Source organism: Juglans microcarpa x Juglans regia, chromosome 6S (assembly GCF_004785595.1).
Source record: "Juglans microcarpa x Juglans regia isolate MS1-56 chromosome 6S, Jm3101_v1.0, whole genome shotgun sequence".
NCBI lineage: Eukaryota > Viridiplantae > Streptophyta > Magnoliopsida > Fagales > Juglandaceae > Juglans > Juglans microcarpa x Juglans regia.
In genome coordinates this window covers 1,942,153-1,965,360 of record NC_054605.1, presented here as the reverse complement: position 1 = coordinate 1,965,360, position 23,208 = coordinate 1,942,153, and the positions used below count along the sequence as shown (strand labels likewise).

General features: G+C 34.0%; 1 protein-coding gene across 1 annotated transcript; it reads right to left on the bottom strand.

Moving 5' to 3' along the window:
* Positions 1 to 15,383: 15,383 nt before the first annotated feature.
* On the bottom strand, positions 15,384 to 22,981 carry LOC121236377 (protein Iojap, chloroplastic). Its single transcript, XM_041132792.1, has 5 exons — positions 22,666 to 22,981; positions 20,321 to 20,447; positions 18,887 to 19,025; positions 18,685 to 18,773; positions 15,384 to 15,698 (listed from the first exon to the last, which is right to left on the bottom strand). The coding sequence occupies exons 1-5, from the start codon at positions 22,912 to 22,914 to the stop codon at positions 15,577 to 15,579; spliced, it is 726 nt and encodes a 241-aa protein (XP_040988726.1). The 5' UTR covers positions 22,915 to 22,981; the 3' UTR covers positions 15,384 to 15,576.
* Between the last annotated feature and the right edge of the window lie 227 nt (positions 22,982 to 23,208).

Below are 23,208 nucleotides of genomic sequence, written 5' to 3'. Positions count from 1 at the left end.
AAAATTCTATTTGACATTACTGCACATTCGGCAACTGATTTGATACTGCTACATAATTGGTGATGCTTAACATTTTGCTCGCATTGCTTCTGTAGAGATGAGATGCAAGGCAAACCAGCGAACGACAGCTTCTCCTTCCAACAAATCGTTTCCAGAGGATATTAGTACACCATAAAACGTTCATTGCTTCTCCTTGCTCATGTATAATTCCCAATTGCCCATCTACTTTTTATTAGATTCATATTTACCTACAAATCAATTGCTTCAAATATGACCAAATCGATTCCACTGGCAAAGACAAATAGTAGAACAGACCAATAATATAAATTAACTTCCAAATTACTGCAAAAAGCCAATAGTAAAAAGGAACTGTATTCCATGATTGATTCCACCTCGTGCTCAAATTATATAAAAATTGGGATCCACTATCTAAATGACACCACTATATATCAAATTAAAAAAGCCACTATCTAAATGACCCCATGCATAGAGGCTATTGATAGATCACTTTCATAAATTAAGCCACGATCTCTTCTATTTTTTTAACATCATGATTTTAGGATAATTAACCTTTAATTTTGTAATTATAAATTCTTACCATAAATCAAGCCAAAATTCCTCCAATAGAATCATCATGGTGAAAATTTTAGCTTGATTTATAGAAGTGATCTGTAGTTTGCATGACAAAAATTTCGTTTAGATCCTTAACTCCTCTCAACTCATATCAACTCATTATTATAACTTTTTCAAATTTCAACAAAAACTCTTCTAAATTCCACATGCATTGTAGTCATCCCGGGTCAACCACTACCTTCATGATGACACCGACTCATGTCAATCATCATTATTGCTTGGAATACTGATCACTCAAGAATAGTACGTATTGGATTTGAATAATAATACATGTACAATAAATATTTATATAAACTGATATTAGTTTTGCAAATCATTTTATAAAAGTATCAATTATTTAAAACATGATTATATAAAAGTTGTAAGAAATTAATCATTGTAAGTGTATCATTTTCCACTAGATTCTGTTGAGAATAAAATATTAATTAATATTTATTGATAATGGTATGCATATAGCGGGATATTTTATTTTTAATTAATTAAAAGTTCTGAGTGGTCATAAATTTATTATACAGATGAAAATATTAAATTATGATTTTCAATATTCTACTCGTATATATATATATATATATATATATATAAATATTAATTAATATTATTGAGGGCATGTTTGAGATTGAGTTAGAGGTTGTAAAAAGTGTTTAAATAGTCTCAAAAGTCCTTCAACGATAAAATTAGGTTATTTAGTTGTTATCTATTGATGTACCTTTCACTTTAAAAAAAAAAAAAGAAGAAGAAGAAGAAAGAAAATATTCTAAAGTACCTTTCAATTTCAAAAAAGCTGAAAAAAAAAAGAAGAAGAAGAAGAAAGAAAATATTCTAAAGTACCTTTTAATTTCAAAATATTATACGTTCAACATTCAGATAATTACAAATTTGTTTTTTGATTTTATCACAGGCATGACACTACCTCAAATGACCTAAAAAATCACTTTTATAGAAATAATTTCTCTCAAACTATAGTTGATAAATGGGTGACCATGCATACATGATTATCGGAGAACATTTGGGTGGTGGGGCTGATCTTTATACCTCTTTCACCTGCTTGGATGAACAACCAATTGATTTCCCTATGAAAAAGTGTCAAAAAGAAAGAAAACATGGAAGCGCCCACATTATGATCATTGTAATGCAATAGAAGAGTGAACCCTCTTTACCCAACTTTATGGTAGGGATTGGAGACAATAATGATCTCCTTGTTATGACGTTTTTTGCTTTTCTTCCATGTTCACGGAAACAAAGGTGCCATCCAATATAAAACATCATGCAAAACCTGGGATTTGGAGGTGGTGGTGAGCAATATCATAACATGATGTTTATTTTTTTTAGTCCGGCCTACATACACTAAACTGATCAACACCTTGCACAAGACAGATGGTGAAAACCCTAAATGAAATGCAAGGATGTATAGCCCCAAACAAGAATCCAAATTTCTGGTAAATATCCGTTGCCCGGGTAGGTGGACCTGAACACGGATAACATGTAGGATCTACACATATGAGTTAGTCTACATATATTTCCTAAACGGGGATTGCTCATGCAAGCTCATACAGTTATGTTTAAAAAAAATTAAAATTACAATAATATCATTTTTAAAATAATATTTTTTCTCCTTTTACCCCAATCATCAATGAGACTGCACACACAATCCCCCCACTCAGGATTGGAAATAAAATTTCTCTTATATGATAAGGCGGTGAATTGCAGGGAATCCAAATTCTACTTAAATTTTTTTTTTTTAAAAAAAAAAAAACCTTGATTGTTGCTTGTGAATTTAACATAATAACAACCTTGATAGTTGAAATTAAGGGGAATAACTCTATAAATTAATAGCTCTTCCACGCCAAAGTAAACGACATGTTAGGAGAGCTTTCGTCAGCAATAAGACAACATAAGCAATGTCATTATGCTTAGCTAGATGGCATGTCTGTCAACATCATTTCCCCAATAATGGATATTTAGGGCTTGCTTATATTACAAACCTCCAACGTGCAACATTCAAATAATTATAGACTTGTCCTTTGATCTTATCACAGGCATGACACTACCTCAAATGACCTAAAAAATCACTTTTTTATATTGTTTCCAAACAAATTGAACTTGTTTTGAAGTTCTTTAGACATATGGTTACCAAATAATAAATAATATTTTTTTAATAGTAGAACTTATTACTTAAACTCTACAACTCCACAAACAGAGTTCGTACCTGATCCAAAGTAGCCCCAGGAGGCTGTCTCTCTATAGCGGCAGCACTACTAGAAGTTGGATCTGTGGGAGGATTACTAGGCTGTTCTGGTGCAGCCTTCCGCAAGTGCCCTTGGCTCTTGCTGAATGTGATCTTGTTAAGGGGCCCCATCTGTGGGGACCTCCGCTCAGTGGCCGACACTGTAACCCCCAATTGGAGTAGGAGGTTAGATATCAGCAGTGAAAATGGTAGACTACCTCTACTAGAAAAGCGTGACTCCGATCGAATGCGAAGGAATAAATACAATGCCATATCAATGGAATCCCCCCGTGCTATCCACAGCAAAAATCTGGGTCGATCGATCCCTAAATCAGTCTTGTGTTTTTTCGGATCGATATTATAGCTAACAATCAAATTAAGCATTCTAAAAAATCCTATACAATCGACCTATCATATCACCTTGCTCCCATCATATAGAGGAGCCGATGGGTCTCGCACTAGCTGACGCACCTGATCGTCTGTGAGACCATCATCAGGTAGATCCTCATCCTTACTACCATCAAAAGTAGCATCCGAATCTACATTCGGGGCTAGCGTGGAGGATGAGGCCGGTGTATCGGAATCAGATGGTGTAGCCGCTGTAGGATATGCGTCGGCTATACGGGGAATGTCAAGGAACTCAGCAATAATGCGGGGAGAGAAATTAATACTCACTCCCCGGACTGATATGGTGTAGAACAGAGCATCAGCGCTAAGTTCTCCCATGGCATGGTAGAACTCACCGACCATCTCTGGATATGCAGTCCCCCGCTGCTCACAGATCGGTATCCATCCCCGCTTGGTGAAGATGGACTGTATGCTCCGTCCCTCCCATGAAAGATCAGAGAAGTCAGACAAAATGATTGGACGCTTGACAAGTATAGACCTTGTCTTTGGAGCATGAGCTGCTGATCCATTACTTTGGCTGGGCTGATCTTACACATGTTTTCTTCCACTGGATGCCATTGATATACTTTTTAACCGTAATGAATGTAAAAATATAATTAACCATAATTTTTAAATTATATTATTGAAGAATTATAGTATATTAAACTGAATTGAAATAATTCGTTCGAACAGAACATAGTCTGTTCAAACTAGAAAACTCTATTCGAATGGATTGTTCTGTTCATTCGAACGAACTTATTTTGTTCTAACAGAAATAATGTTGTTTGGCAATTAGGAGTTCGAACGGACTAGAGTTTGTTCGAACGGAAGAAGCCAAACAGCCACGGCTGAGTCGACTCAACCCCGAACTGAAAAACTTCCTATCTAGATGTTATCCTTTGTTTTAATCGGTAGAAATGATTAAGGAGTGAAGCACAATCATTTCTACTGATTATTTTGATATTATTTTCACGGAATACACCAAAATGGGTAGATTTTGGATTCGAAATCCATACCCCCCAAACACATCTCATTCGTGCAAAAAACTAAACGATAGAGGTGGAGAAATGACCCATACCTCTTAGAAGTTCAAATGTAGAGTTCCTATGGTTGTTGAGTGGCGGTTTTCGCAGTGGAGTTAAGGGGCGAACTCGACAGGCTCTCGATGGTTGCTGGTTCGAATGAGAGAATTTTGTTTCATTGTATTCAAACTGGGTCTGTAATGATCATGGCGTCTCGTTCGAACGGTTATTATATTAATATATTTATAATTATATTACTAATAATAATATATAATAATAATAATATTACAAAGTATAAAAGTATAAAAATGAAACAAATAATAGTATTATATACTTTTAATTAATATATTTAGTATATTATTTTTAAATATATTGTTTCTATTATACTAAGTACATGCTAAGAGCATTAACATTGGATTCATCATTTTTATTTTCAAAATTTGGTGAAAAATACATATTTTCAATAAACTTAAAACCTCTCAATCCATAACCCCACATTGAATTAACCATTGAATTCATCAAAATAATAATATAATATAGTTTTTTAATAATAATATTTTTAATTTATTTTTTTCATATTTTACAATTATACTAACTATATGTTAATTAATAATTTAATACTTAAATTATTGTTTCCCACTTTAAATATATTGTGGCTCAAAATTAGAAAACAATAATTTAAGTAAATAAAATAATAGTTTAGAATGTGAATAGTGACTCTTCAAATTTGAAGATGAATTGGAATGCACAATTCGTCAAAGTTTCAGATTTTAATATTTGGTGAATCCAATGCAGTGATTTTAAACATGAATTCATCAAATTTTGAAGATTGAACTATAGTAGTTATACGTTATATAGCTACTATAGTGTAACTATTATATATAGTTACTATATAGCTATAGCTATTATAAGTTATGATAATTATACAAGTTAATATAATTAATATAAATATAGATATACTGGATATTAGCTATATAGCTACTACAATGTAAGTATTATATAGTTACTATATATATATAGTAGCTATTAGTTATATAGCTACTACAGTATAAGTATTATAAGTTATAATAACTATACAAGTTAAAATAATTAATATAGATAGTAGTTATTAGTTATATAGCTACTACAGTTTAAGTATTATAAGTTTTGATAATTATACAAGTTATCATAAGTACTATAGTTAAAATAGTTACTATAGCTACTTCAGTGCAAGTATTATAAGTTATGATAACTATACAAGTTATCATAACTATAGTAACTAGTTACTACTTACTATTATAAGTTACTATAACTATAGTTATTATAGATTATATCACACGATAGTAAGTTATATAATATATAGTGCAAAATTAGAAGACCAAAAGTACATATATATATATATTAATAAGTACTATATATTAATAGTTAGTATATAGTATAAGTATTATATTAACTATTAGACTTGTAATACATTATATATTATCAAATATAATATAAACTTGTTGGTAAAATATATAGTTATTATTTAGTATATAATATTAAAATATTTTGTGATTGGTTCAAATCCAAAAATGTCCTGTTCAAACGGTGTTATCTTGTGAAATGTGTTTGGAGGGAAACTTCGCACCAAATACTCTGAATGTTAGTTTATTCGAACGTCAAAATTCGTCATTCGAACGCTTTGCAAGAAACAGTGTTACGAAAATACCCTTTGAGGTGGTCTGCATTTGAAGAATATGCCAATGAATATTCTGATTTGTTAGTTCGAATAACAAAATGACACGTTCGAACGTGAAATAAATAGCAGTAGAATTGGCGTCTACTCGAAATTTTCGTGTTCGAATGGATAAATTTCCAGTTCGAACGGGACTTCACAGATTCATATACCTGAACCTCCCGTTCATTTTCACAGTTGAAAAATGTTTAATAGGAAGCAGAGCACGACTTTGTGATTTTGTGTGTGTGAAAGTGTTGTGGAGAGAGATACTCACAAACTTAGTGAGATAAGGGATTCTTGAGAGAGAGAGGAGAGGTTCGAACAAAGGTATGTTTTTTTTTTTTTTATATTTTTTTGTATTTCGAGTTTCATTAATATTAGTTTATTGCACATGATTTAGGTTTTCTCATAATGTGTTTCCTGCTTATGTAGGTATTGTGGATTGATATTTTTGTTTGGATTGCTTAAATTTAAGGTAATATTTATAATTTTTAGATTTTTGATAATTTATAGTTTTTAATTAATTATGTTAAGATGCATGCTATATATTTGTGTTTGTGCAATCTAATTTAAAATGGGCATTCTGGCAATATACATCTTATGAGATTATGATTGTGAAAATTGTGTTTTGTGGCAAATGTTTTCTTTGTTTCGTGTCTGCAATCTGGGTTTGTCCCGTTCAAACACTATAACATTAGTTCGAACGGGATCCTGTGGGAGTAAAATATTGTTCGAACAGAATCCAAATATAACAAAAATTATAAATGAATAAAATATAAAAATATAGATTAATATAATATAATTACAACATAGTTTATATAAAATTAAATTAGAAACTTAAAATATAGATAAAACATAGCAATAGTTAATAGATAAATTAATGTATAAAGCTTATAAAAAATGTAATTAAAAATTAATCTAGTATAATTAAAAAATATTTTGTACTAAAATTAAATTAAAAACTTAAAATATAGATATAACATAGCAATTGTTTATTTTTAAATTAATGTATAAAACTTATAACAAATTTAATAAAAAAATAATATAGTATAATTACAACATATTATGCACTAAAATTAAATTAGAAATTTAAAATATAGATATAACATAGCAATTGTTAATAGTTAAATTAATGTATAAAACTTATAACAAATTTAATTAAAAAATAATATAGTATAATTACAACATATTATCCACTAAAATTAAATTAAAAACTTAAAATATAGATATAACATAGCAATTGTTAATAGTTAAATTAATGTATAAAACTTATTACAAATTTAATTAAAAAATAATGTAGTATAATTGTAAAATATTATGCACTAAAATTAAATTAGAATGTAACAATTGGTGATTAATTCGGAATGTAATGTTGCAATCATGTATTTGTGATTTGGAATGTGATTTCATTGTATAATTGTATTATGAGTTAGATAGTTTTGAATTTTATGGTTATTTTTATATGTACTTAAACATTAGACCCGTTCGAGAGTTGTGACCAAATTTTCTCTTAAAGAATGTTTGGGTACAACTTTTGAATTGTCGAAAGTGGATAGTTTGTGATTCTATTATCTATACGGCATATATATTCAGTTTAAAATCTTGTATTAGACAATTAAAATTTTGGTTCAGCAATTCCTTACATTCTTCGGGTATGTGGTCTGTAAGTTTCTCGGCCCATTAATAGGGTTGACGACTTATCATGACTAGTATACTTGGAGAATAGTAGGGTACTGCAGAAATTTGTACTAACATTAGAGTTTAGGACTGAGTATATATGCGATATAGATAATAGTCTCTCGAATGAGATAAGATCAACTACGTTATAAAAGTTGGATTTTTTTTATAGTGTTTATCCAATGAATTTTGTATTTTTTGATAGACATCCGACAAGTAACGAAAATACAATGGATAAAAGTTAGATGCTACTAGGAGATTGACTTGGGCGAGACTATAAGGAGTATGCACAAGGGGTGCAATTTTTTATAGAGTTTGCTAGCATAAGTGTTGACAGTCGAGGATTTATAAGATGTCCGTGTAAGAAGTGCAAAAATCTTAGTTCTTATAACTTGGTGGTAGTGGAGGATCATTTATTTGTAAATGAAATTGATCCTAAATACTCACCTTGAGTCTTAAATGGCGAACCATTTCCCAAATGAGTTAGATTTAACAGTCAGACCAATCAAATGGAGGAGGGTAACGACATTGACATAGATGACATTAATGTGAATGATTATGATGACAATGATGATAATGGACAGGATATGACTGAGATGTTAGGCGATCTGGGGGCAAGAATATTTGGGATGAGAGATGGAGAAGGAATATCTACACAATCATTTGAGAGTAATGATAATTTTTCAAGACTATGGGAGGATGCACAGAGAGAGTTGTATGAGGGGTGCACTCGTCATAGCAAGTTGTCTTTTATGGTGAGGTTGCTTCATATTAAGTCTATTTGTCGTATTTCTACCAAGGCCATCGACATGTTGCTAGAATTATTTAAAGAGGCTCTTCCTCAGGATAATGTAGTACCCCGTAATTTTTATGAAGCGAAGCAATTGAAGCGAGGGTTAGGATTTGATTATAATATCATCCACGCTTGTAAAAATGATTGTGCTCTCTACTGGCAGCAATATGCAGAATTAGACTCATGCCCAGTGTGTCATGAGTCAAGATGGACATCCGATAAACGTAATGTACCCCATAAAGTGTTAAGGCATTTTCCGTTGATTCCTCGACTTTAAAGATTGTTTATGTCCCGGTTGACTGCTAAAGATATGTCTTGGCATCAAACAGAAAGAGTCCAAAATGAAAACTTTTTCTCGCAACCTGCAGATTCCTTACAATAGAAGAAATTTGACGTCGAGTATTCATGGTTTGCTGAAGAACCTCGCAATGTACGTCTTGGTTTAGTAACGGATGGTTTTAATCCATTTGGCAACATGAGCACTTCTCATAGTACTTGGCCTGTCATATTAATGCCCTATAACTTGCTACCTTGGAAGTGTATGAAAGATCCATATTTTATGATGACTCTACTGATACCAGGGCCAAGGTCACCAGTGAATGAATTAGATGTATATCTGCAACCACTGATTGCAGAGATGAAAGAGTTGTGGGATCAGGGTGTTAGTACATATGATGCAGCCTCATCGGGGGAGTTTAAGATGCATGCTGCAGTGATGTAGACAATAAATGATTTTCCTACATATGGAAATTTGTCTGGTTGGAGCACAAAAGGTAAAATGGCTTGTCCTGTTTGCAATAAAGATACACAGTCTCAATGGTTGAGTCATGGTAGAAAATTATGTTTTATGGCATATCGTCGTTATTTACCACATGATCATAGATGACGTACAAATAGAGCGATGTTTGATGGAAGGGTTGAGCGTAGGGCATCACCGCCAGAGTTGACTGTGAATGATATTATCGCCCAGTTGAGAGATGTTTCAGAAAACAAATTTGGAAAAGATTCAAGAGTTCGAAAGAGAAAGCGACAAGCAGTGGAGTTGAATTAGACTAAAAAACGTATTTTCTTTGAATTGTCATATTGGTCTACCTTGACAATACGCCACAATTTAGATGTTATGCACATCGAGAAAAATATATGTGAGAATATATTGGGCACTTTGATGTCAATAGAAGGGAAGACAAAAGATACAGCTAACTCTCGTAAAGACTTAAAGGAGATGGGGATCAGACCGGAGTTGCATTTGCAAGATAATGGATTGTCAGCTTATATATCCATCAGATGGTATACACTTTCAAATGATAAGAGACAGAAATTTTGTAATTGGTTTATGAAAATCAAATTACCCGATGGTTATGCTTCAAACATGACAATATGTGTTCGAACACTTGATTGGAAGATAATTGGCTTTAAAAGTCACGACTGTCATATATTTCTGCAGTGTCTGTTGCCGGTTGGTGTGCATGGGAAGCTTACTCGAGATGTTAGTACAGTTCTCACAGAATTAGGGAGATTTTTCAGAGATATTTGTAGTAGAACGTTGAAAGTTGATGCATTGTTAAATATGGAAGCTGACATTGCAGTAATATTGTGCAAATTGGAGAGTTTGTACCCGCTTTCATTCTTTGATGTAATGGTTCATTTGGCTATGCACCTACCTCGTGAGGCTTTACTCGCTGGCCCTGTTCAGTATGGATGGATGTATCCTATTGAACGGTTTTTTGGAAAACTTAAGCGATCTGTGAGGAATAAAACTCATCCAGAAGGTTCGATTGCAGAGTCATATATTGATAATGAGTGGCATACCTTTTGTTCAATGTATTTTCGTGAGGCTGATACTAGATTTACAAGACCAAACCGAAATTATGAAGGTGGGTGAGAGATGGGAGTCTCATCGACATTTACTGTACTTTCCCAAACCATGCGTCCCATAAGCGCACAAGGTGGTTACGATCTATGTTCGCAAGAGTTTGAAAGAGTTCAATGGTATGTCTTGAATAACTGCGCAGAGATTGATTAGTACTTAAGGTTAGTGATGATTCTCTAAATCGCTATTATCTTTAAGTTTATGTATAATAATATAGTATAATTTCATACAAATTAAACATGAACATGAACATGCACAGCGAACATATACAACTACTTCGCTCGAATGGTGTAACTGAAGTAGAAAAGACGCACAAAGAGGAATTTGCCTTGTGGTTTGAACATACGGTATTATTGTTAAGCTCCATTTTATAATACGAATTTCATACCATTAAACTCTACTTTTTTGTATATAATAATATTTATTAATATAATTTGCATTGAAATATAGTGAAAATTCATCAGAAATCTCACCAGAACTGTATACTCTAGCATGTGGTCCGTCCAGACGGGCTTTCCAGTACTCAGAATGTTTGGTGCGTGGATATAGATTTCACACAACTGATAGAGAAATATATAGAAAAACTCAAAATTGTGGGGTCGTAGTCGAAGGAAGCCATGGGGTTGATAACATTGATTTCTACGAAATTGTGGAAAATATCACAGCGTTAAAGTATGTGGGGGGATATATGGTCTAGTTGTTTAAATGTAATTGGCGGGATGTCTCAAATCCTAGGTTGGGAGTACGTAACGATGATTATTTTGTGAGTGTCAATACATCTTGCACATGGTATGAGGACGATCATTTCGTTCTCACTTGTCAAACAAATCAAGTTTTTTATTTAAATGATCCGGAGTACGGAAACCCATGGCGGGTAGTGGAGAAGTTTGCACCAAGAAATGTTTACATTCCAGAGGCAGGCGAATTACATGAAAAAGTTGATAGTACAGCAAATGAAGAAGCATATCAAGAAAGTGAAGTAGGCATCAATCTATTTGTTGATTTAAGCCAATATGATATGGTTCCATTGCGTAGAGAATATGTTCAACCCGAAGTAATTGAGAGTGAAATATCGGAAGAAGATGAATTAACTGAAGTGTCTAGTGATGATGAGGGCGACTGGTCCAGCAAAACAGATAGTGAATGAATTTCAAACATGAATTTCTTTAAGTAATATTAACATGTAAATATCTTTAACAATTGTTTGAATAATAATTTGTTACAATTTCAAATAGATATCCCTCCCAAATGCAAAGCAACACGTGTGTCATCCTCATCCATTATTGACTCCCCGTGTGGTTCACCTGTCATCAACAGTGAGCCAACATCACCAGACCCAGAACAAGGTATTTTATCAAATTAGAGATCATATTTTATGCTCAATTTAAGTAATATATCTATAAAATAAATTAATTTAATTAAAAAGTTATGTTTTAATTGCTGTATATATAACTGTTGTAAACAAGTGTCGAGGTAGAGACACTACGAGGGGTGTCTACATAGAGAAAGTAAGGAAAATTGGTAAAATCAAAATTGACATTCCTGGTGATCACACCGGTGGCTCGGCGATTCGGTAGCATGGCTTGCTTCTTATGTTGGTACACTTACTCGCACGTATGCACTGATTTCTACATCCTCTTGGTCTAAAGTTTCCCAAGATGTGAAAGACCACATAAAAAACCGTTGTTTGGTAATAACCTACATCTCAAGCAACTAAGTATATAACATGTTACTTTCTATTTATTTTGTATTTATAGTAATTGTTTATAATTTTCGAAAGGATAAGTTCGAGCTTAATTTTGGCCGAAGAGAGTATCGATTAACATTTGAGGAACTGATGTTGAATGCATTTCGGAGGTACAAAGGCCGATGCCATGCACATTATAAAAAGTTCAGTACTACAATAGGGGCACGCCAAAATCCATTCCAAAATATTCCACCAAGCGAATGGGAGAAAGTTTGTGATATGTTTGAAGATCCTGCTTATCAGGTAATATCGCTGCCTATCTTTTTTTAATAATATATCACAGATGTATTAAATATATAGACTAATATTTTTTTCTTTTAGCAACGAAGTACTGTAAACAAAACAAATAGATCAAATTTAAAGATAAACCATCATGCAGGTTCTCGATCTTTTCATCGTTTGTCTAACAAAATGGTAAGTTATTTTAGTGCCCGTTAAATATTAACATATAATACACATTTTCTTATTTAAGTTCTAATATAGATTTTCCTTTTACAGAAAGAAGAAAGTCACGCTGACTATGATTTGACCCAATTGTATGCTAAAACACATAAAAATTGTGATGGTGTTTGGGCCAGTCCCGAAGCCGAGACAAATTATGTAAGTTTAAGTTTTTTTTTTGTTTCATTGTCACATAATATTTTTGTTTTTGTAGGACAAGATGATATCTCTTAATGAAACTACTGCGGATCCATCTGATACATCATTTGTCAATGATGCTCATATCCTTTCTCAAGTTCTTGGATCACGTTTTGGATATTTGAGGGGTTTAAGACGTTGCGTAAAACCATCCTCATCATCATCATCATCATCCTATTCTCGAGCCAAATCGAATGACGACAAGGCTAAGGAATTGGAGGAAGCAGCACTTGAGATAGAACGATTGAGGTCCAAGAAAAAAGAGCTGCTGGCCCGATTAGATCAAGCCGTGGATTTGGAGGCGAGATTAGAAGAGAGGATGCATTTGAATAACCAAAAAATGTTTGAACAATTCTAGTCAATGATGTCCCAAAACTCTATGCCACCACCATAGTCTTCAAATTTATCTTTTCTTTAATTGCTATTATGATGTTCCAAAACATTTGAACAATTGATGTTTGAATTACAAATTGTGTAATATTAACATGATATTTTTAATTAAATTCTGATCTGTATGATTAATACAGTTCGAATGCTAAATAACAAGTTCGAACAGTAAATTACCATTTGTAATTTCATTCGAACCAAAACAGACACATTCGAACGGAAACTACCTCATTCGAATGACAAAAGAGAAATACGGACGTTCGAACAATAAATTAAGTGTTCGAACAACAATTATGTGCAAAACCCCGTTCGAACGGATATAATTTCTGAAAATAAAATTTCTATTCAAACAGACATAATTTTTGTTCGAACACAAGTCGTTTGAAAAATTTATTAGTTCGAATGCACAATTTATTGAATGCACAATTTATTAGTGAATATATACTTGACCCACATGAAAATAATAATAATTTTTTAATAGTAAATCTCATTCTTTTTTAAAATGACTATACGATACTTGCATACTTTACGATTGCACGTAACATTATTCTTGATAGTAATAATAATTTGCTAAATTATATATGGGGGTTACAGTTAGTTAGCTTGGATCCTTTGCTTTCCTGCGTCTGCATGTCCCTTATTCTTTAGGATACACTTCCGCCTTTGTGGGTAAGCTTACTCTTTTCTGGGTCTGGGCCTTTTGAGGGAACTTTGGTTGACGGGTGGCTTTTTAAGGGCCTTTTGAGATCCCTTGTGACACACTGTTTTGATAATGGGTGGCCTCGTCCCCTTGGCCTTTCCTTTTTATTTTAACTTTTTTATTTTTATTTTTTTGTATTTATATTTTCAAAACAAAGTTTTTTGCTAGTGGTGGCCCGGTTTTGTAATCGCTATAAAAATTAAGTCTTTTTTTGCTTAAGATTCCTCATTTTTGTGGTGTTTTATAGCTTTTCGAGTCGTTTTTTTTTTTAATTATTTTGAAGTTTTAGAACCTTTTATTTAATTTTCATTATTGTTGATATGCTTTATAAAATTTGAAATATATATTTTATAAAATTTTCTAATATTTTTACATTTTTATACAGGTTGCTTGTCAAGTGACGCCTGTTTGTTTCTGATTTGACATTTCTAATGGTTTGCTAAACACAGTAAAACAAGACATGAGTCAAAACCAAACAATATATTCAAGCAAAGTTTCACGCAACAGATATCCTCCACACATCTCACATTCCATTTCCATATAATACGCAACTGAAATCTGAGTCAGATGCAAACTTCACATAGAAAAACCTCTGGACTAAGTTCAGCACTATTGATGGTTCCTCTACCATAATAAGCCAAAAACAAAGGAATCTCGACCCTCTGCAATAGTTTCCTCTGCGAATAGTTTCAAGGATTTGATTCTTAAGCACTTCATGCGAATAGTTTCATGGATGAAAAAAGCCGTGGGGGGTTTGCTCCTTCTGACGAGGACTTCATTGCCCTTTCTAACCAACAACTTCAGCCCATTTGGATTTAGAAAATGTTTCATTTCACTTTATTTTATCTCATCATTATAATTTTTTTAAATTCTCATACAAAATATAATAAACAATTCAACTTTTTCAAATTTCAAAACAATAATAATATTAAAAAAATAATATTCTAAAAATATATTTTTCAATTTTTATCTTTCATATAAAACCATCTCATCTCATCTCATCTCTGAATCCAAATCAGCCTAAGTCTTGTGGATGACAGTCTCTTTGTAATCTTAGGCCATATTAGACTCTTGCATGGAGGGGTAGTAGACTATACATTTTTTATAGTTTGAGATGGCAATTGTCATAATTAATGATTTGGGTGCAATTACAAATTCGTTGGTAGTTTACGGATTTTAGTGTTTTTTTTTTTCCATTTTTTTATTATAATGTCGTGTTTTTTATTCTTTGTAATTGTGTTAGTGTCATGTTTATTCTTTCATAAATATTTTAACAGCAAAGAAATTATATAAAGTAAACTCAAAATTTGATGCGATTTGATGCAGTATGTCAGATTATAAATTTATTTTTATTATAAAATAGATCTAACAGATCACATAAAGCCACATCAATTTGTGAGTTTATTTTTATATACTCTCTTTATGTATATAGAGAAATGATATTTACAGTCTTATGGTGTACAAATCCAAAAAAGTGAAGAAATCTAGAATCCACATGAAAAAATTATTTTTTAATAGTAGACTATTTTTTTTTTTCAAAAGTGTGCAGAACTTTACACCCCCAGAACTGCATGCATTACTCTTATTTATCATGCAAGACAAAGACAATTTCTCTGATTTTTTTTTTTTTTTTTTCCTAATGGATTGCAATACAAACTACAAAGACATATTGTACATGAATCGGAGTCGGACGAAATATAAATAATGCCGACTTTTAAAATATGAAGGGGTCTTTACAAAGAGCTGGAAGTTGCAGCAACTAAAATGGACCCTTTAATAATTTAATAAAATTAGAAACGTTTCAACTACGAAATGGCGGTTGGTTTTCAAAAGGCAGCTCAATGGATGTTGCATTACCGTAAAATTCTTCCAAGTTGTAGAAAGCTCTTTGTTGAGGAAGAAATATATGGATTACTACGTCACCTGACAACACCAAGAACAATACAACATAACTGTTACAAGTATAAACAACTCCATGACAAAAAGCACTCAGCAATTGAATCAATGGCAGGAGGCAACAAGAACTGAACCAAGAGGAAGAAAAGAAGAAAAGAAAATCCATGGCAGACCTATTTTCCCAGTTGTAGCAAGCCTATCAATATCCCAAATAATCTTAAGGATAACTTGAAACTTATACACATTTACATTACTCACTAGGGAACTAAGTAAATAATGCATAAATCATGTTCATTAAAAAAGAATGGAAACATCAAACATACATATGTAATGTACATGTTCATGTTCCAATCAAAGGCATTCAAGTTAAAGCCCTATTAGGTCTTAGTTGGCAAACTGACAGCAAGAGAAAGTCAGTGATAGAACATGATAAGTGCATTTATTTCCAGAGCATACATTCAATTCATTGCTTTCCATCAAAAGGGAAAACTAAAGGTTGCTGATCTCAAAAGGCTGGCTAATTTACCATATGACTATTACATCTGTTATATGCACACATATTTCTTAGATTGAAGAACATATAAAAATTATGTTTAGGTCCATATTAGGTGAGTCATGTCATTTGATTGTTGCATACGTGATCATGCATTCACAAAACCGTTCACTGCACATAATCAAAGAGAGCATATATTTTGCACCTCCAAACTGGTACCTACTTTGCAATACGGTGTACCTAAACTACAAAACTTGAGACAATGCCCTCTCAAACTACTAAAAAATTACAATGTGCACTAAGGTCTGACAGATCAGGAATGTCCCACATCAACTACTTTTGGGACATCAACTACTTTTTAAGATATCACATTTCATGCTTTTCCAGTTAGTTTAGAAGTACCAAGTGCATTTTCCCCAAGAATCAATCCCATAAACTTTGATTGTATTTATTGGTTGGACTTGGAATATCAAGCGCAAATACTTTAGGAAAGTAACTGGACATAGAGACTGAAAACTGAAACTGAAGAGTTTTGATCAACTGCAGATTGTCTAAACTTTAATTGTTAGGGAATTGTGTGGAAAAATTTAATAGTTGGACAAAAGGGGAAAAACATGCAGCCCCCCAAACATATTCTAACTTGCAATGTGATACCTAAACTATCAAAGTTGAGACATTGCACCCTCTAACTACAACTTTTTTGTTAAGTAGTACATTTACTCGAATTTTAACCATTACGGTAACAAAAAATAGGAAATATAACCTAATTAACTGTCGGATTTGCTTAGTTTTGATTGTTAAGGTGGCAAAAAATAAATAGCATGACACATTCTTGACAGTTAGATTTTAAGTAGGGTGTATTGTAACCTCTAGTAATTTAATAGTGCCTTTAATAGTGTCAACCCTAAGGGTTGGCTCAAGTGGTAAGAGCCTTGGTCGTGGTGGTAAGCTCCCTCCAGCTCTAAGGGTCGAACCCTTGGGTGCAAACAATTTCTAGAGCTCATTGGACTGAGGAAATTTCTCCTTATATTACCCAAGGTGCACTTGTAGGAAACTCTTCACTGATGGGCGATGCACCATTGAGATTAGTCGGGACTTTGTTCTAGATATCCGGTGCCAATAAAAATAAAATTAACAGGGCAATGTCTCAACTTCGATAGTTTATACACCACAATGTAACCTGAAATCAGTTAAGGGGCGCAAAGTATATTTTCCACTACCCAATCAATTTTAGATTTATTTTCCACTACCCAATCAATTTTAGATTTCAAAACTGTAAAGTAAGCTTCAGGCCGCTACCTGTCCAAGTGAAGTAAATTAAAATAGTTGGAGTTTGCATAACAACCAGAAATGGCATCTTAGTGTTCAGCTTACTAATGAACGGAACAGGATGTCAAATTTTTTTATAGAAGACTCAGAAAGAACCAAAATCTTTTATATTTGATTATATTGGAGCAGGAGAGTTTAAAGGAAAGATTGCATTAATAAATAATAGAAAATAGGCCCTCCTAATAAGATAAATCTCAGTTCCCTATGAATGAGTAATGAATTGTGAACCAAGTCTGACAGTGTAATTAATCACCACCAAAAACACCAAATTAAAGCAAGCCCAAAGAAAGGGATACAGAGCCTGTGGGCTGACTTGCAAACTTCGAGAAAGCAAGTCACTTTCATATTCGCTAAAAAATATTAATTTTTTGGTCATGACTTCAAATGTAATAGCCGTGATTCTTGTGAATTATGTGTAATAATCAGGGAAAGCACTAGTCAATTTGCACTATAACCCCAAAAAAACTAGCCAATTTGAAGCTACCCTAAAATCACTTGGCAATTCGGTTTCACCTAGCAAGTGGCCAATGTGGGACTTAACACCCACTGACTACCTTCATAACCTATTCACTCTATTTGGGTTATTCGTATTCCCAATATGGGAATGGGCAGCTGTTTGCTTTTAGTGCTAGGATGGGACTGAACAGTGTTACAAACTTCTCCTCTTCTTAAATTCTTGACATCCTTAGTTAAGTCATGTCATGCAGTATTTCAGCATCACATGGCTGGTCTTTCTAGGTGGCTTCAATAACCATTGAGGGAGAGCACTAGCCACATCTGCACTACAAACCCACAAATATTAGTCAATTTGAACCTTCCTAAGAACCTAATAAAGTTCAGTTTCACTGAGTAAGTAGCTAAAGTGGGGACTTTAGCACCCACGACAAGCTTTATAACCTATCCACTTCCTCGGTAATTCATAATCCCACACTCCATATGGGTTATTCTTATTCCCAATGTGGGAATAGGTGTTGCGACTAGCCACAACTGTCACAGGTGACTTCATCATGGCGAAGGAAAAAATGCAAAAGGTAACAAAAGGTCAATGAAATGTGATTACAGATTACATCCTCCACACTGACTAAAGGGTGTTAAGGCCAATGGTCACAACCAAAAGAAAAATGAAAATTTCTTTCTTTTAACTTAACATTAGAACAGATGAGAACTGGATTAGAATGCAAAATCCCTTACCAAAGTCCAACAAGGTCCATGAGTTGGGTTTTGAGTCCCCAGATGGAACTTTCCCATACTTCTTCTCAGCTAGATCTCTTATTTTTGACCTGATTTGCGGTTTGACACAAAAATATCAATTCAAGCATTGGTACAACACACTGAACCATAATTAGGCTCTCCAACCAAAATATGAAGATCATCATCAAAGTTGGAGTCATACCCAATAGCATCAATCTGAGGGCGAGAAAATGCTGTGGCAATGATAAAAAATCGAGTCCAATACACAAGAGGCTTCACAAAGAGGACCTTTATATCAGCTGCCTTGACCTCGCTGGCAACCTTGGCCATAGCCACAGCAACTACAGAGATGGCCGGAAACAGATTTAAGTTGGTATCCTTTATATATATATATATTGGCTTAAGTTGGTATTACTTGGGTTCTATGGTTTCTTTCTGCTTTCAGATTTTAGTAATAAGCACATGATCTATCTGTGCAAGAAAAACTTAGAGAACTTTACGGTATCATGAATTTCCAGAGTGTAAGAAATCAAATCATCCTCATTCTCCAATTGGAGATCACTAAGTGATTTCAGAGAATCCCGTATCCTAGAAAAATCTTGTGCTGAATAATTATAGAATTAAAAGGGACTCGGTACTTTCCATAGCAATTGTACAAGGCCTCTTAACAAAACAAAACTCTTCAAGGCCCTCACAAATTAATTCAGATTAGCTACTTGAATTACATTTCCCAGGTTTTAAGTTTAGGAGTTTTGAGTATATACGTGAATTTATGCATAGGGGCAGAATATGTCCCTGGAGAGGGTGATTGTGATATCCCATATGATATAGATAAGGGTGGGTGGTGTATGGGTTCTCACATTGCTTGGGAATGAAAAGTTCTTACTCTTTATAAGGTTCCAATGAGGCTCCAATTATATTAGTGACTAGTCCTTTTGGAGTATAGGCCATGTGGTTTGGGCCTTCCATTGAGGCGTTACAAATGGTATCAGAGCCTATCTCAACCAGAAATGTGAAACTTGAGTCATGCCACCTACAATGGACAGGCCCGACGAGGACGTCGGGAATTTAAGGGAGGTAGATTGTGATACCCCATATGATATAGATAAGGGTGGGTGGTGTATGGGTTCTCACATTGCTTGGGAATGAAAAGTTCTTACTCTTTATAAGGTTTCAATGGGACTCCAATTATATCATTGACTAGTCCTTTTGGAGTATAGGCCATGTGGTTTGGGCCTTTCATTGGGGCGTTACAGTAATATATCCCCCCAGGGGGGGGTTGAGGAGCAAGAATAGGAGGGAATTCAGAATTGGTAACCCAGGTAGTGTAACAATCATTACAAGTTGGCAGTAGTTTGAACTTCATGCTGGAGGTACAAAAAATACAATTTTCAATACACAATAATTTTTTAAAAAGATTTGCACAAGAGCTTCTGTTTTGTTTTTCATTTTTTAGTGGGAAACTTCCATATGTGTAATGCAGTAATCCGGCATGGAGCACTCTTAAACTAGGACGAAAAGAGATATGGGCCAGGATGGATTATGGGGTCCAAAATTGGACGAGATGGGTCAACATTATGTCATTAATGACACTGGTCGGAATCTTAATTTCAAATTGACTGCAAAATGACCTTACATGATAAGCTTTCAGCATCATCATCAACCTCTTCACTGTGAGGCTTTTGGTCTTTTCTCCTGAACACCACCTTTCCAAATTTATTAAACAAGTCATCATATGTATCATCTGTATCTTCACTTACATTCTGCAAAATATATTACTCAGGTCAGTGATGCAAACAATTACCTCAATGGTGTCCAGGTACTTAAAACAAGAAAAACTTTTAGCATTGAAAACAAATATTTTAATCAAACATCCTTGGTTAAAACATCAAACATCATTCTCCCACCTCCCCTACCACTAACGAAAAAATAAAGAATCTGAGCAGTATGAAAGTAATTGAAGGAGGGGGGTGTAGAGGACAAAAATTTTAGGGACAAATAAAAAAGTCAAAACCAAAGGAATCCACCACTTCTGCCATTCATTTTCTCTAAATTAACTCTGCATGTGTTAGAGTTCATTACCTTCCTAGTTACTAAGGCTATTTTTGGGCACTTCGATGAGATGAGATGATCTCAAAAATTTTCATAATTTCCTTCCTAAACATCACTCAAACACAAAATACTTTTCAATTTCAAATCTTCAACTTTTTCATCTAATTATTACCCAATCATTACAACTTTCCTAAACTTCCAAACAAAACACAAAAAACAATACAAAGTTTTCAAATTTCAAAACAAAAATAATATTAAATATTATATTCAAACAATATTTTAACTTTATAATATTTTTATTTAACTTTTTCTCGCTTCTTTCCCAAAACCCAATAAAACATCTTAACTCAGACCATTTCACTACTATTCACAAAATTCTAGTATGCTCAGGCGATGCTCGTGTATATCTTGTATACTTGGGCTTATGCCTATTCTTACGATTAACAAAAATTTTTTTAACGATTAAAAAAAAAAAAAAAAAAAAAAAAAAAAGTTTAATTATAGAATTCTCATCTCATCTCATTACTCAAACATGACCTAAATATTCCTACATATGTGTTATGTATGTATTGTGCATTGAGACTTGGGTGGCATCAAGGAAATAAACCAATGGCATCGGCCTTCCTTGACAACCACTATTGGGGAAAATTCTCGACGATTGTTGACTCAAAGAGTTAAGTGAAGACAAATAAGTGGGACTCTACCCAAGATGTAAACTTTGGCCGCAACATTTTCCTCGATAAGACTAAATTGTTTCTTTGAGTGATCTTTCTCCTAATGATAGATGACAAGTGTCATGATCTCCAACCTTGAACCCACTGGCCATAATCACGATGGAACTTGTTCAGATCTTTCATTACTTGGGGAAAATAGTCAATGCCAGTCCTCGGACCACACTTGAGTGGCATAACACAGCCAAAGCTCAAACAATAAACCATTTTAGCGAATTTTACTCCTTGGAGGATAGGTTTGCATAGAAACTAAGATATCTTTCACACTAATGAAAACTGCCTTATTTTCCCATCTGACCAAGTTATGCACCTCTCTCAATCAACCCTTAGCCGGATCAGCCGTTTACAACCACTGAGTTATTTGCCTCTTTTTCTTTCATCAGATTTGAGCCTTGGCGGATTAGCCATTTATTACCATTGATTTTGGACAGTTAGACTCTGGTCCAACCTGTTTATTAAAGCCTAGGGCACTCCAGATCAGAGAGAAACTTTACTCAATTCTTTCTCCTTCCCGAAACACTATAACTCAGCTATAGTATCCACCCTATATCCAGCAACCGCCACTGATAAACTCTCTTGCTGTCACACAAAACGAATGATTATAAAGTTTGTCCATCCTTCGCGTAAGGAAAGCGGCTTTGCGGAGGAAGTTGGGTTTAGTCTAATCCTGGGGAGCTGTGAGTCGAGATATAGTTCGCTCCAAGTCAAGGAGTCCAGGAGGCATGAATTGAACGGTTAAGGGCAACTCTTTCACGTGATTCTATGCTTTGTGAGTCCCTTACGTGCTCTTAAACAATTTTTATGCTTGACGATAATAAGGTGGATAGACTAGTGTTGCCTGTTATTGTTATATTTTAGATTAGATACGTTCGAGAACTACAAAAATTGTGCATCATCAAACTATTTTCCGACAACTAAAACATAGAACAACATTAGAGCCCAGATCCATAAAACATTTTTCTAAGCTTTCCTCAGTTTTCACAGCACCCGAACAAAGTTTATATAACTCAAACTAGCAAACAAAATAGAAATAGAACCACTACTTAACAAAGCTGAGCCGAGTGGAGTTCCCATATCCCACAACCCAAAACGTTATCAACCAAACGTATTACTTTCGAACCAAAGTAGACAAAACCAAAACAGACTGGAATGAAAACAACGAGGGGAGGGGAAATGGGGAAAAAACGTTATCTCTTACCTCTTTGCCAATTGCCATAACCAAATACGAGTCCCTTGTCTTGAAATTAAATTTTCTGGTACTGGGTACCCTCCAAATGCAATTGTGGTGGGAAAAATTATTCCCATCCATGCATTTGCACACAGAAATCCTTTTGGGTCTTTGACGGAACTTCGATTCAACACGGCACAGATGCCGGAACTCGCCGAAAAACTCAGTTGCGGTGCCGGCTCCTGTGCCAGCGATAGATAACATAGTGCCTACCGCCATAGTTGCAACCGGCTAACGATGAACGACAGAACAAGGATATAACATCTATAAAGATGAGAGAGGCTTTTAAGGTGATGCACCGTAACGGGCAACGTTTCCTGGAGTTTTAACTTGACCCGCATTTATGTTTGGGTTGCGGTCCCGGCACGCCGGAAACCAACCCAACCCACTAAGCCCATGCCTAACCTCTTTCTCTCAAGTCCAACCCTCCCAAGTTTTTCAAGTTACGGTTTCGTATCGTGGAATATAAAAATAAAATAAAAAGAAATAGTTTTTATTTTCAAAAGTTATTCC

Coding starts and splice junctions, on each gene's coding strand:
- LOC121236377 (XM_041132792.1), bottom strand. CDS start 22,914: ATGGCGGTAGGCACTATGTTATCTATCGCTGGCACAGGAGCCGGCACC. Junction 19,026..20,320: donor TGATGCTGAAAGCTTATCAT/GTAAGGTCATTT, acceptor CCATCTCTGTAG/TTGCTGTGGCTATGGCCAAG. Junction 18,774..18,886: donor CCTCAGATTGATGCTATTGG/GTATGACTCCAA, acceptor ACCGCAAATCAG/GTCAAAAATAAGAGATCTAG.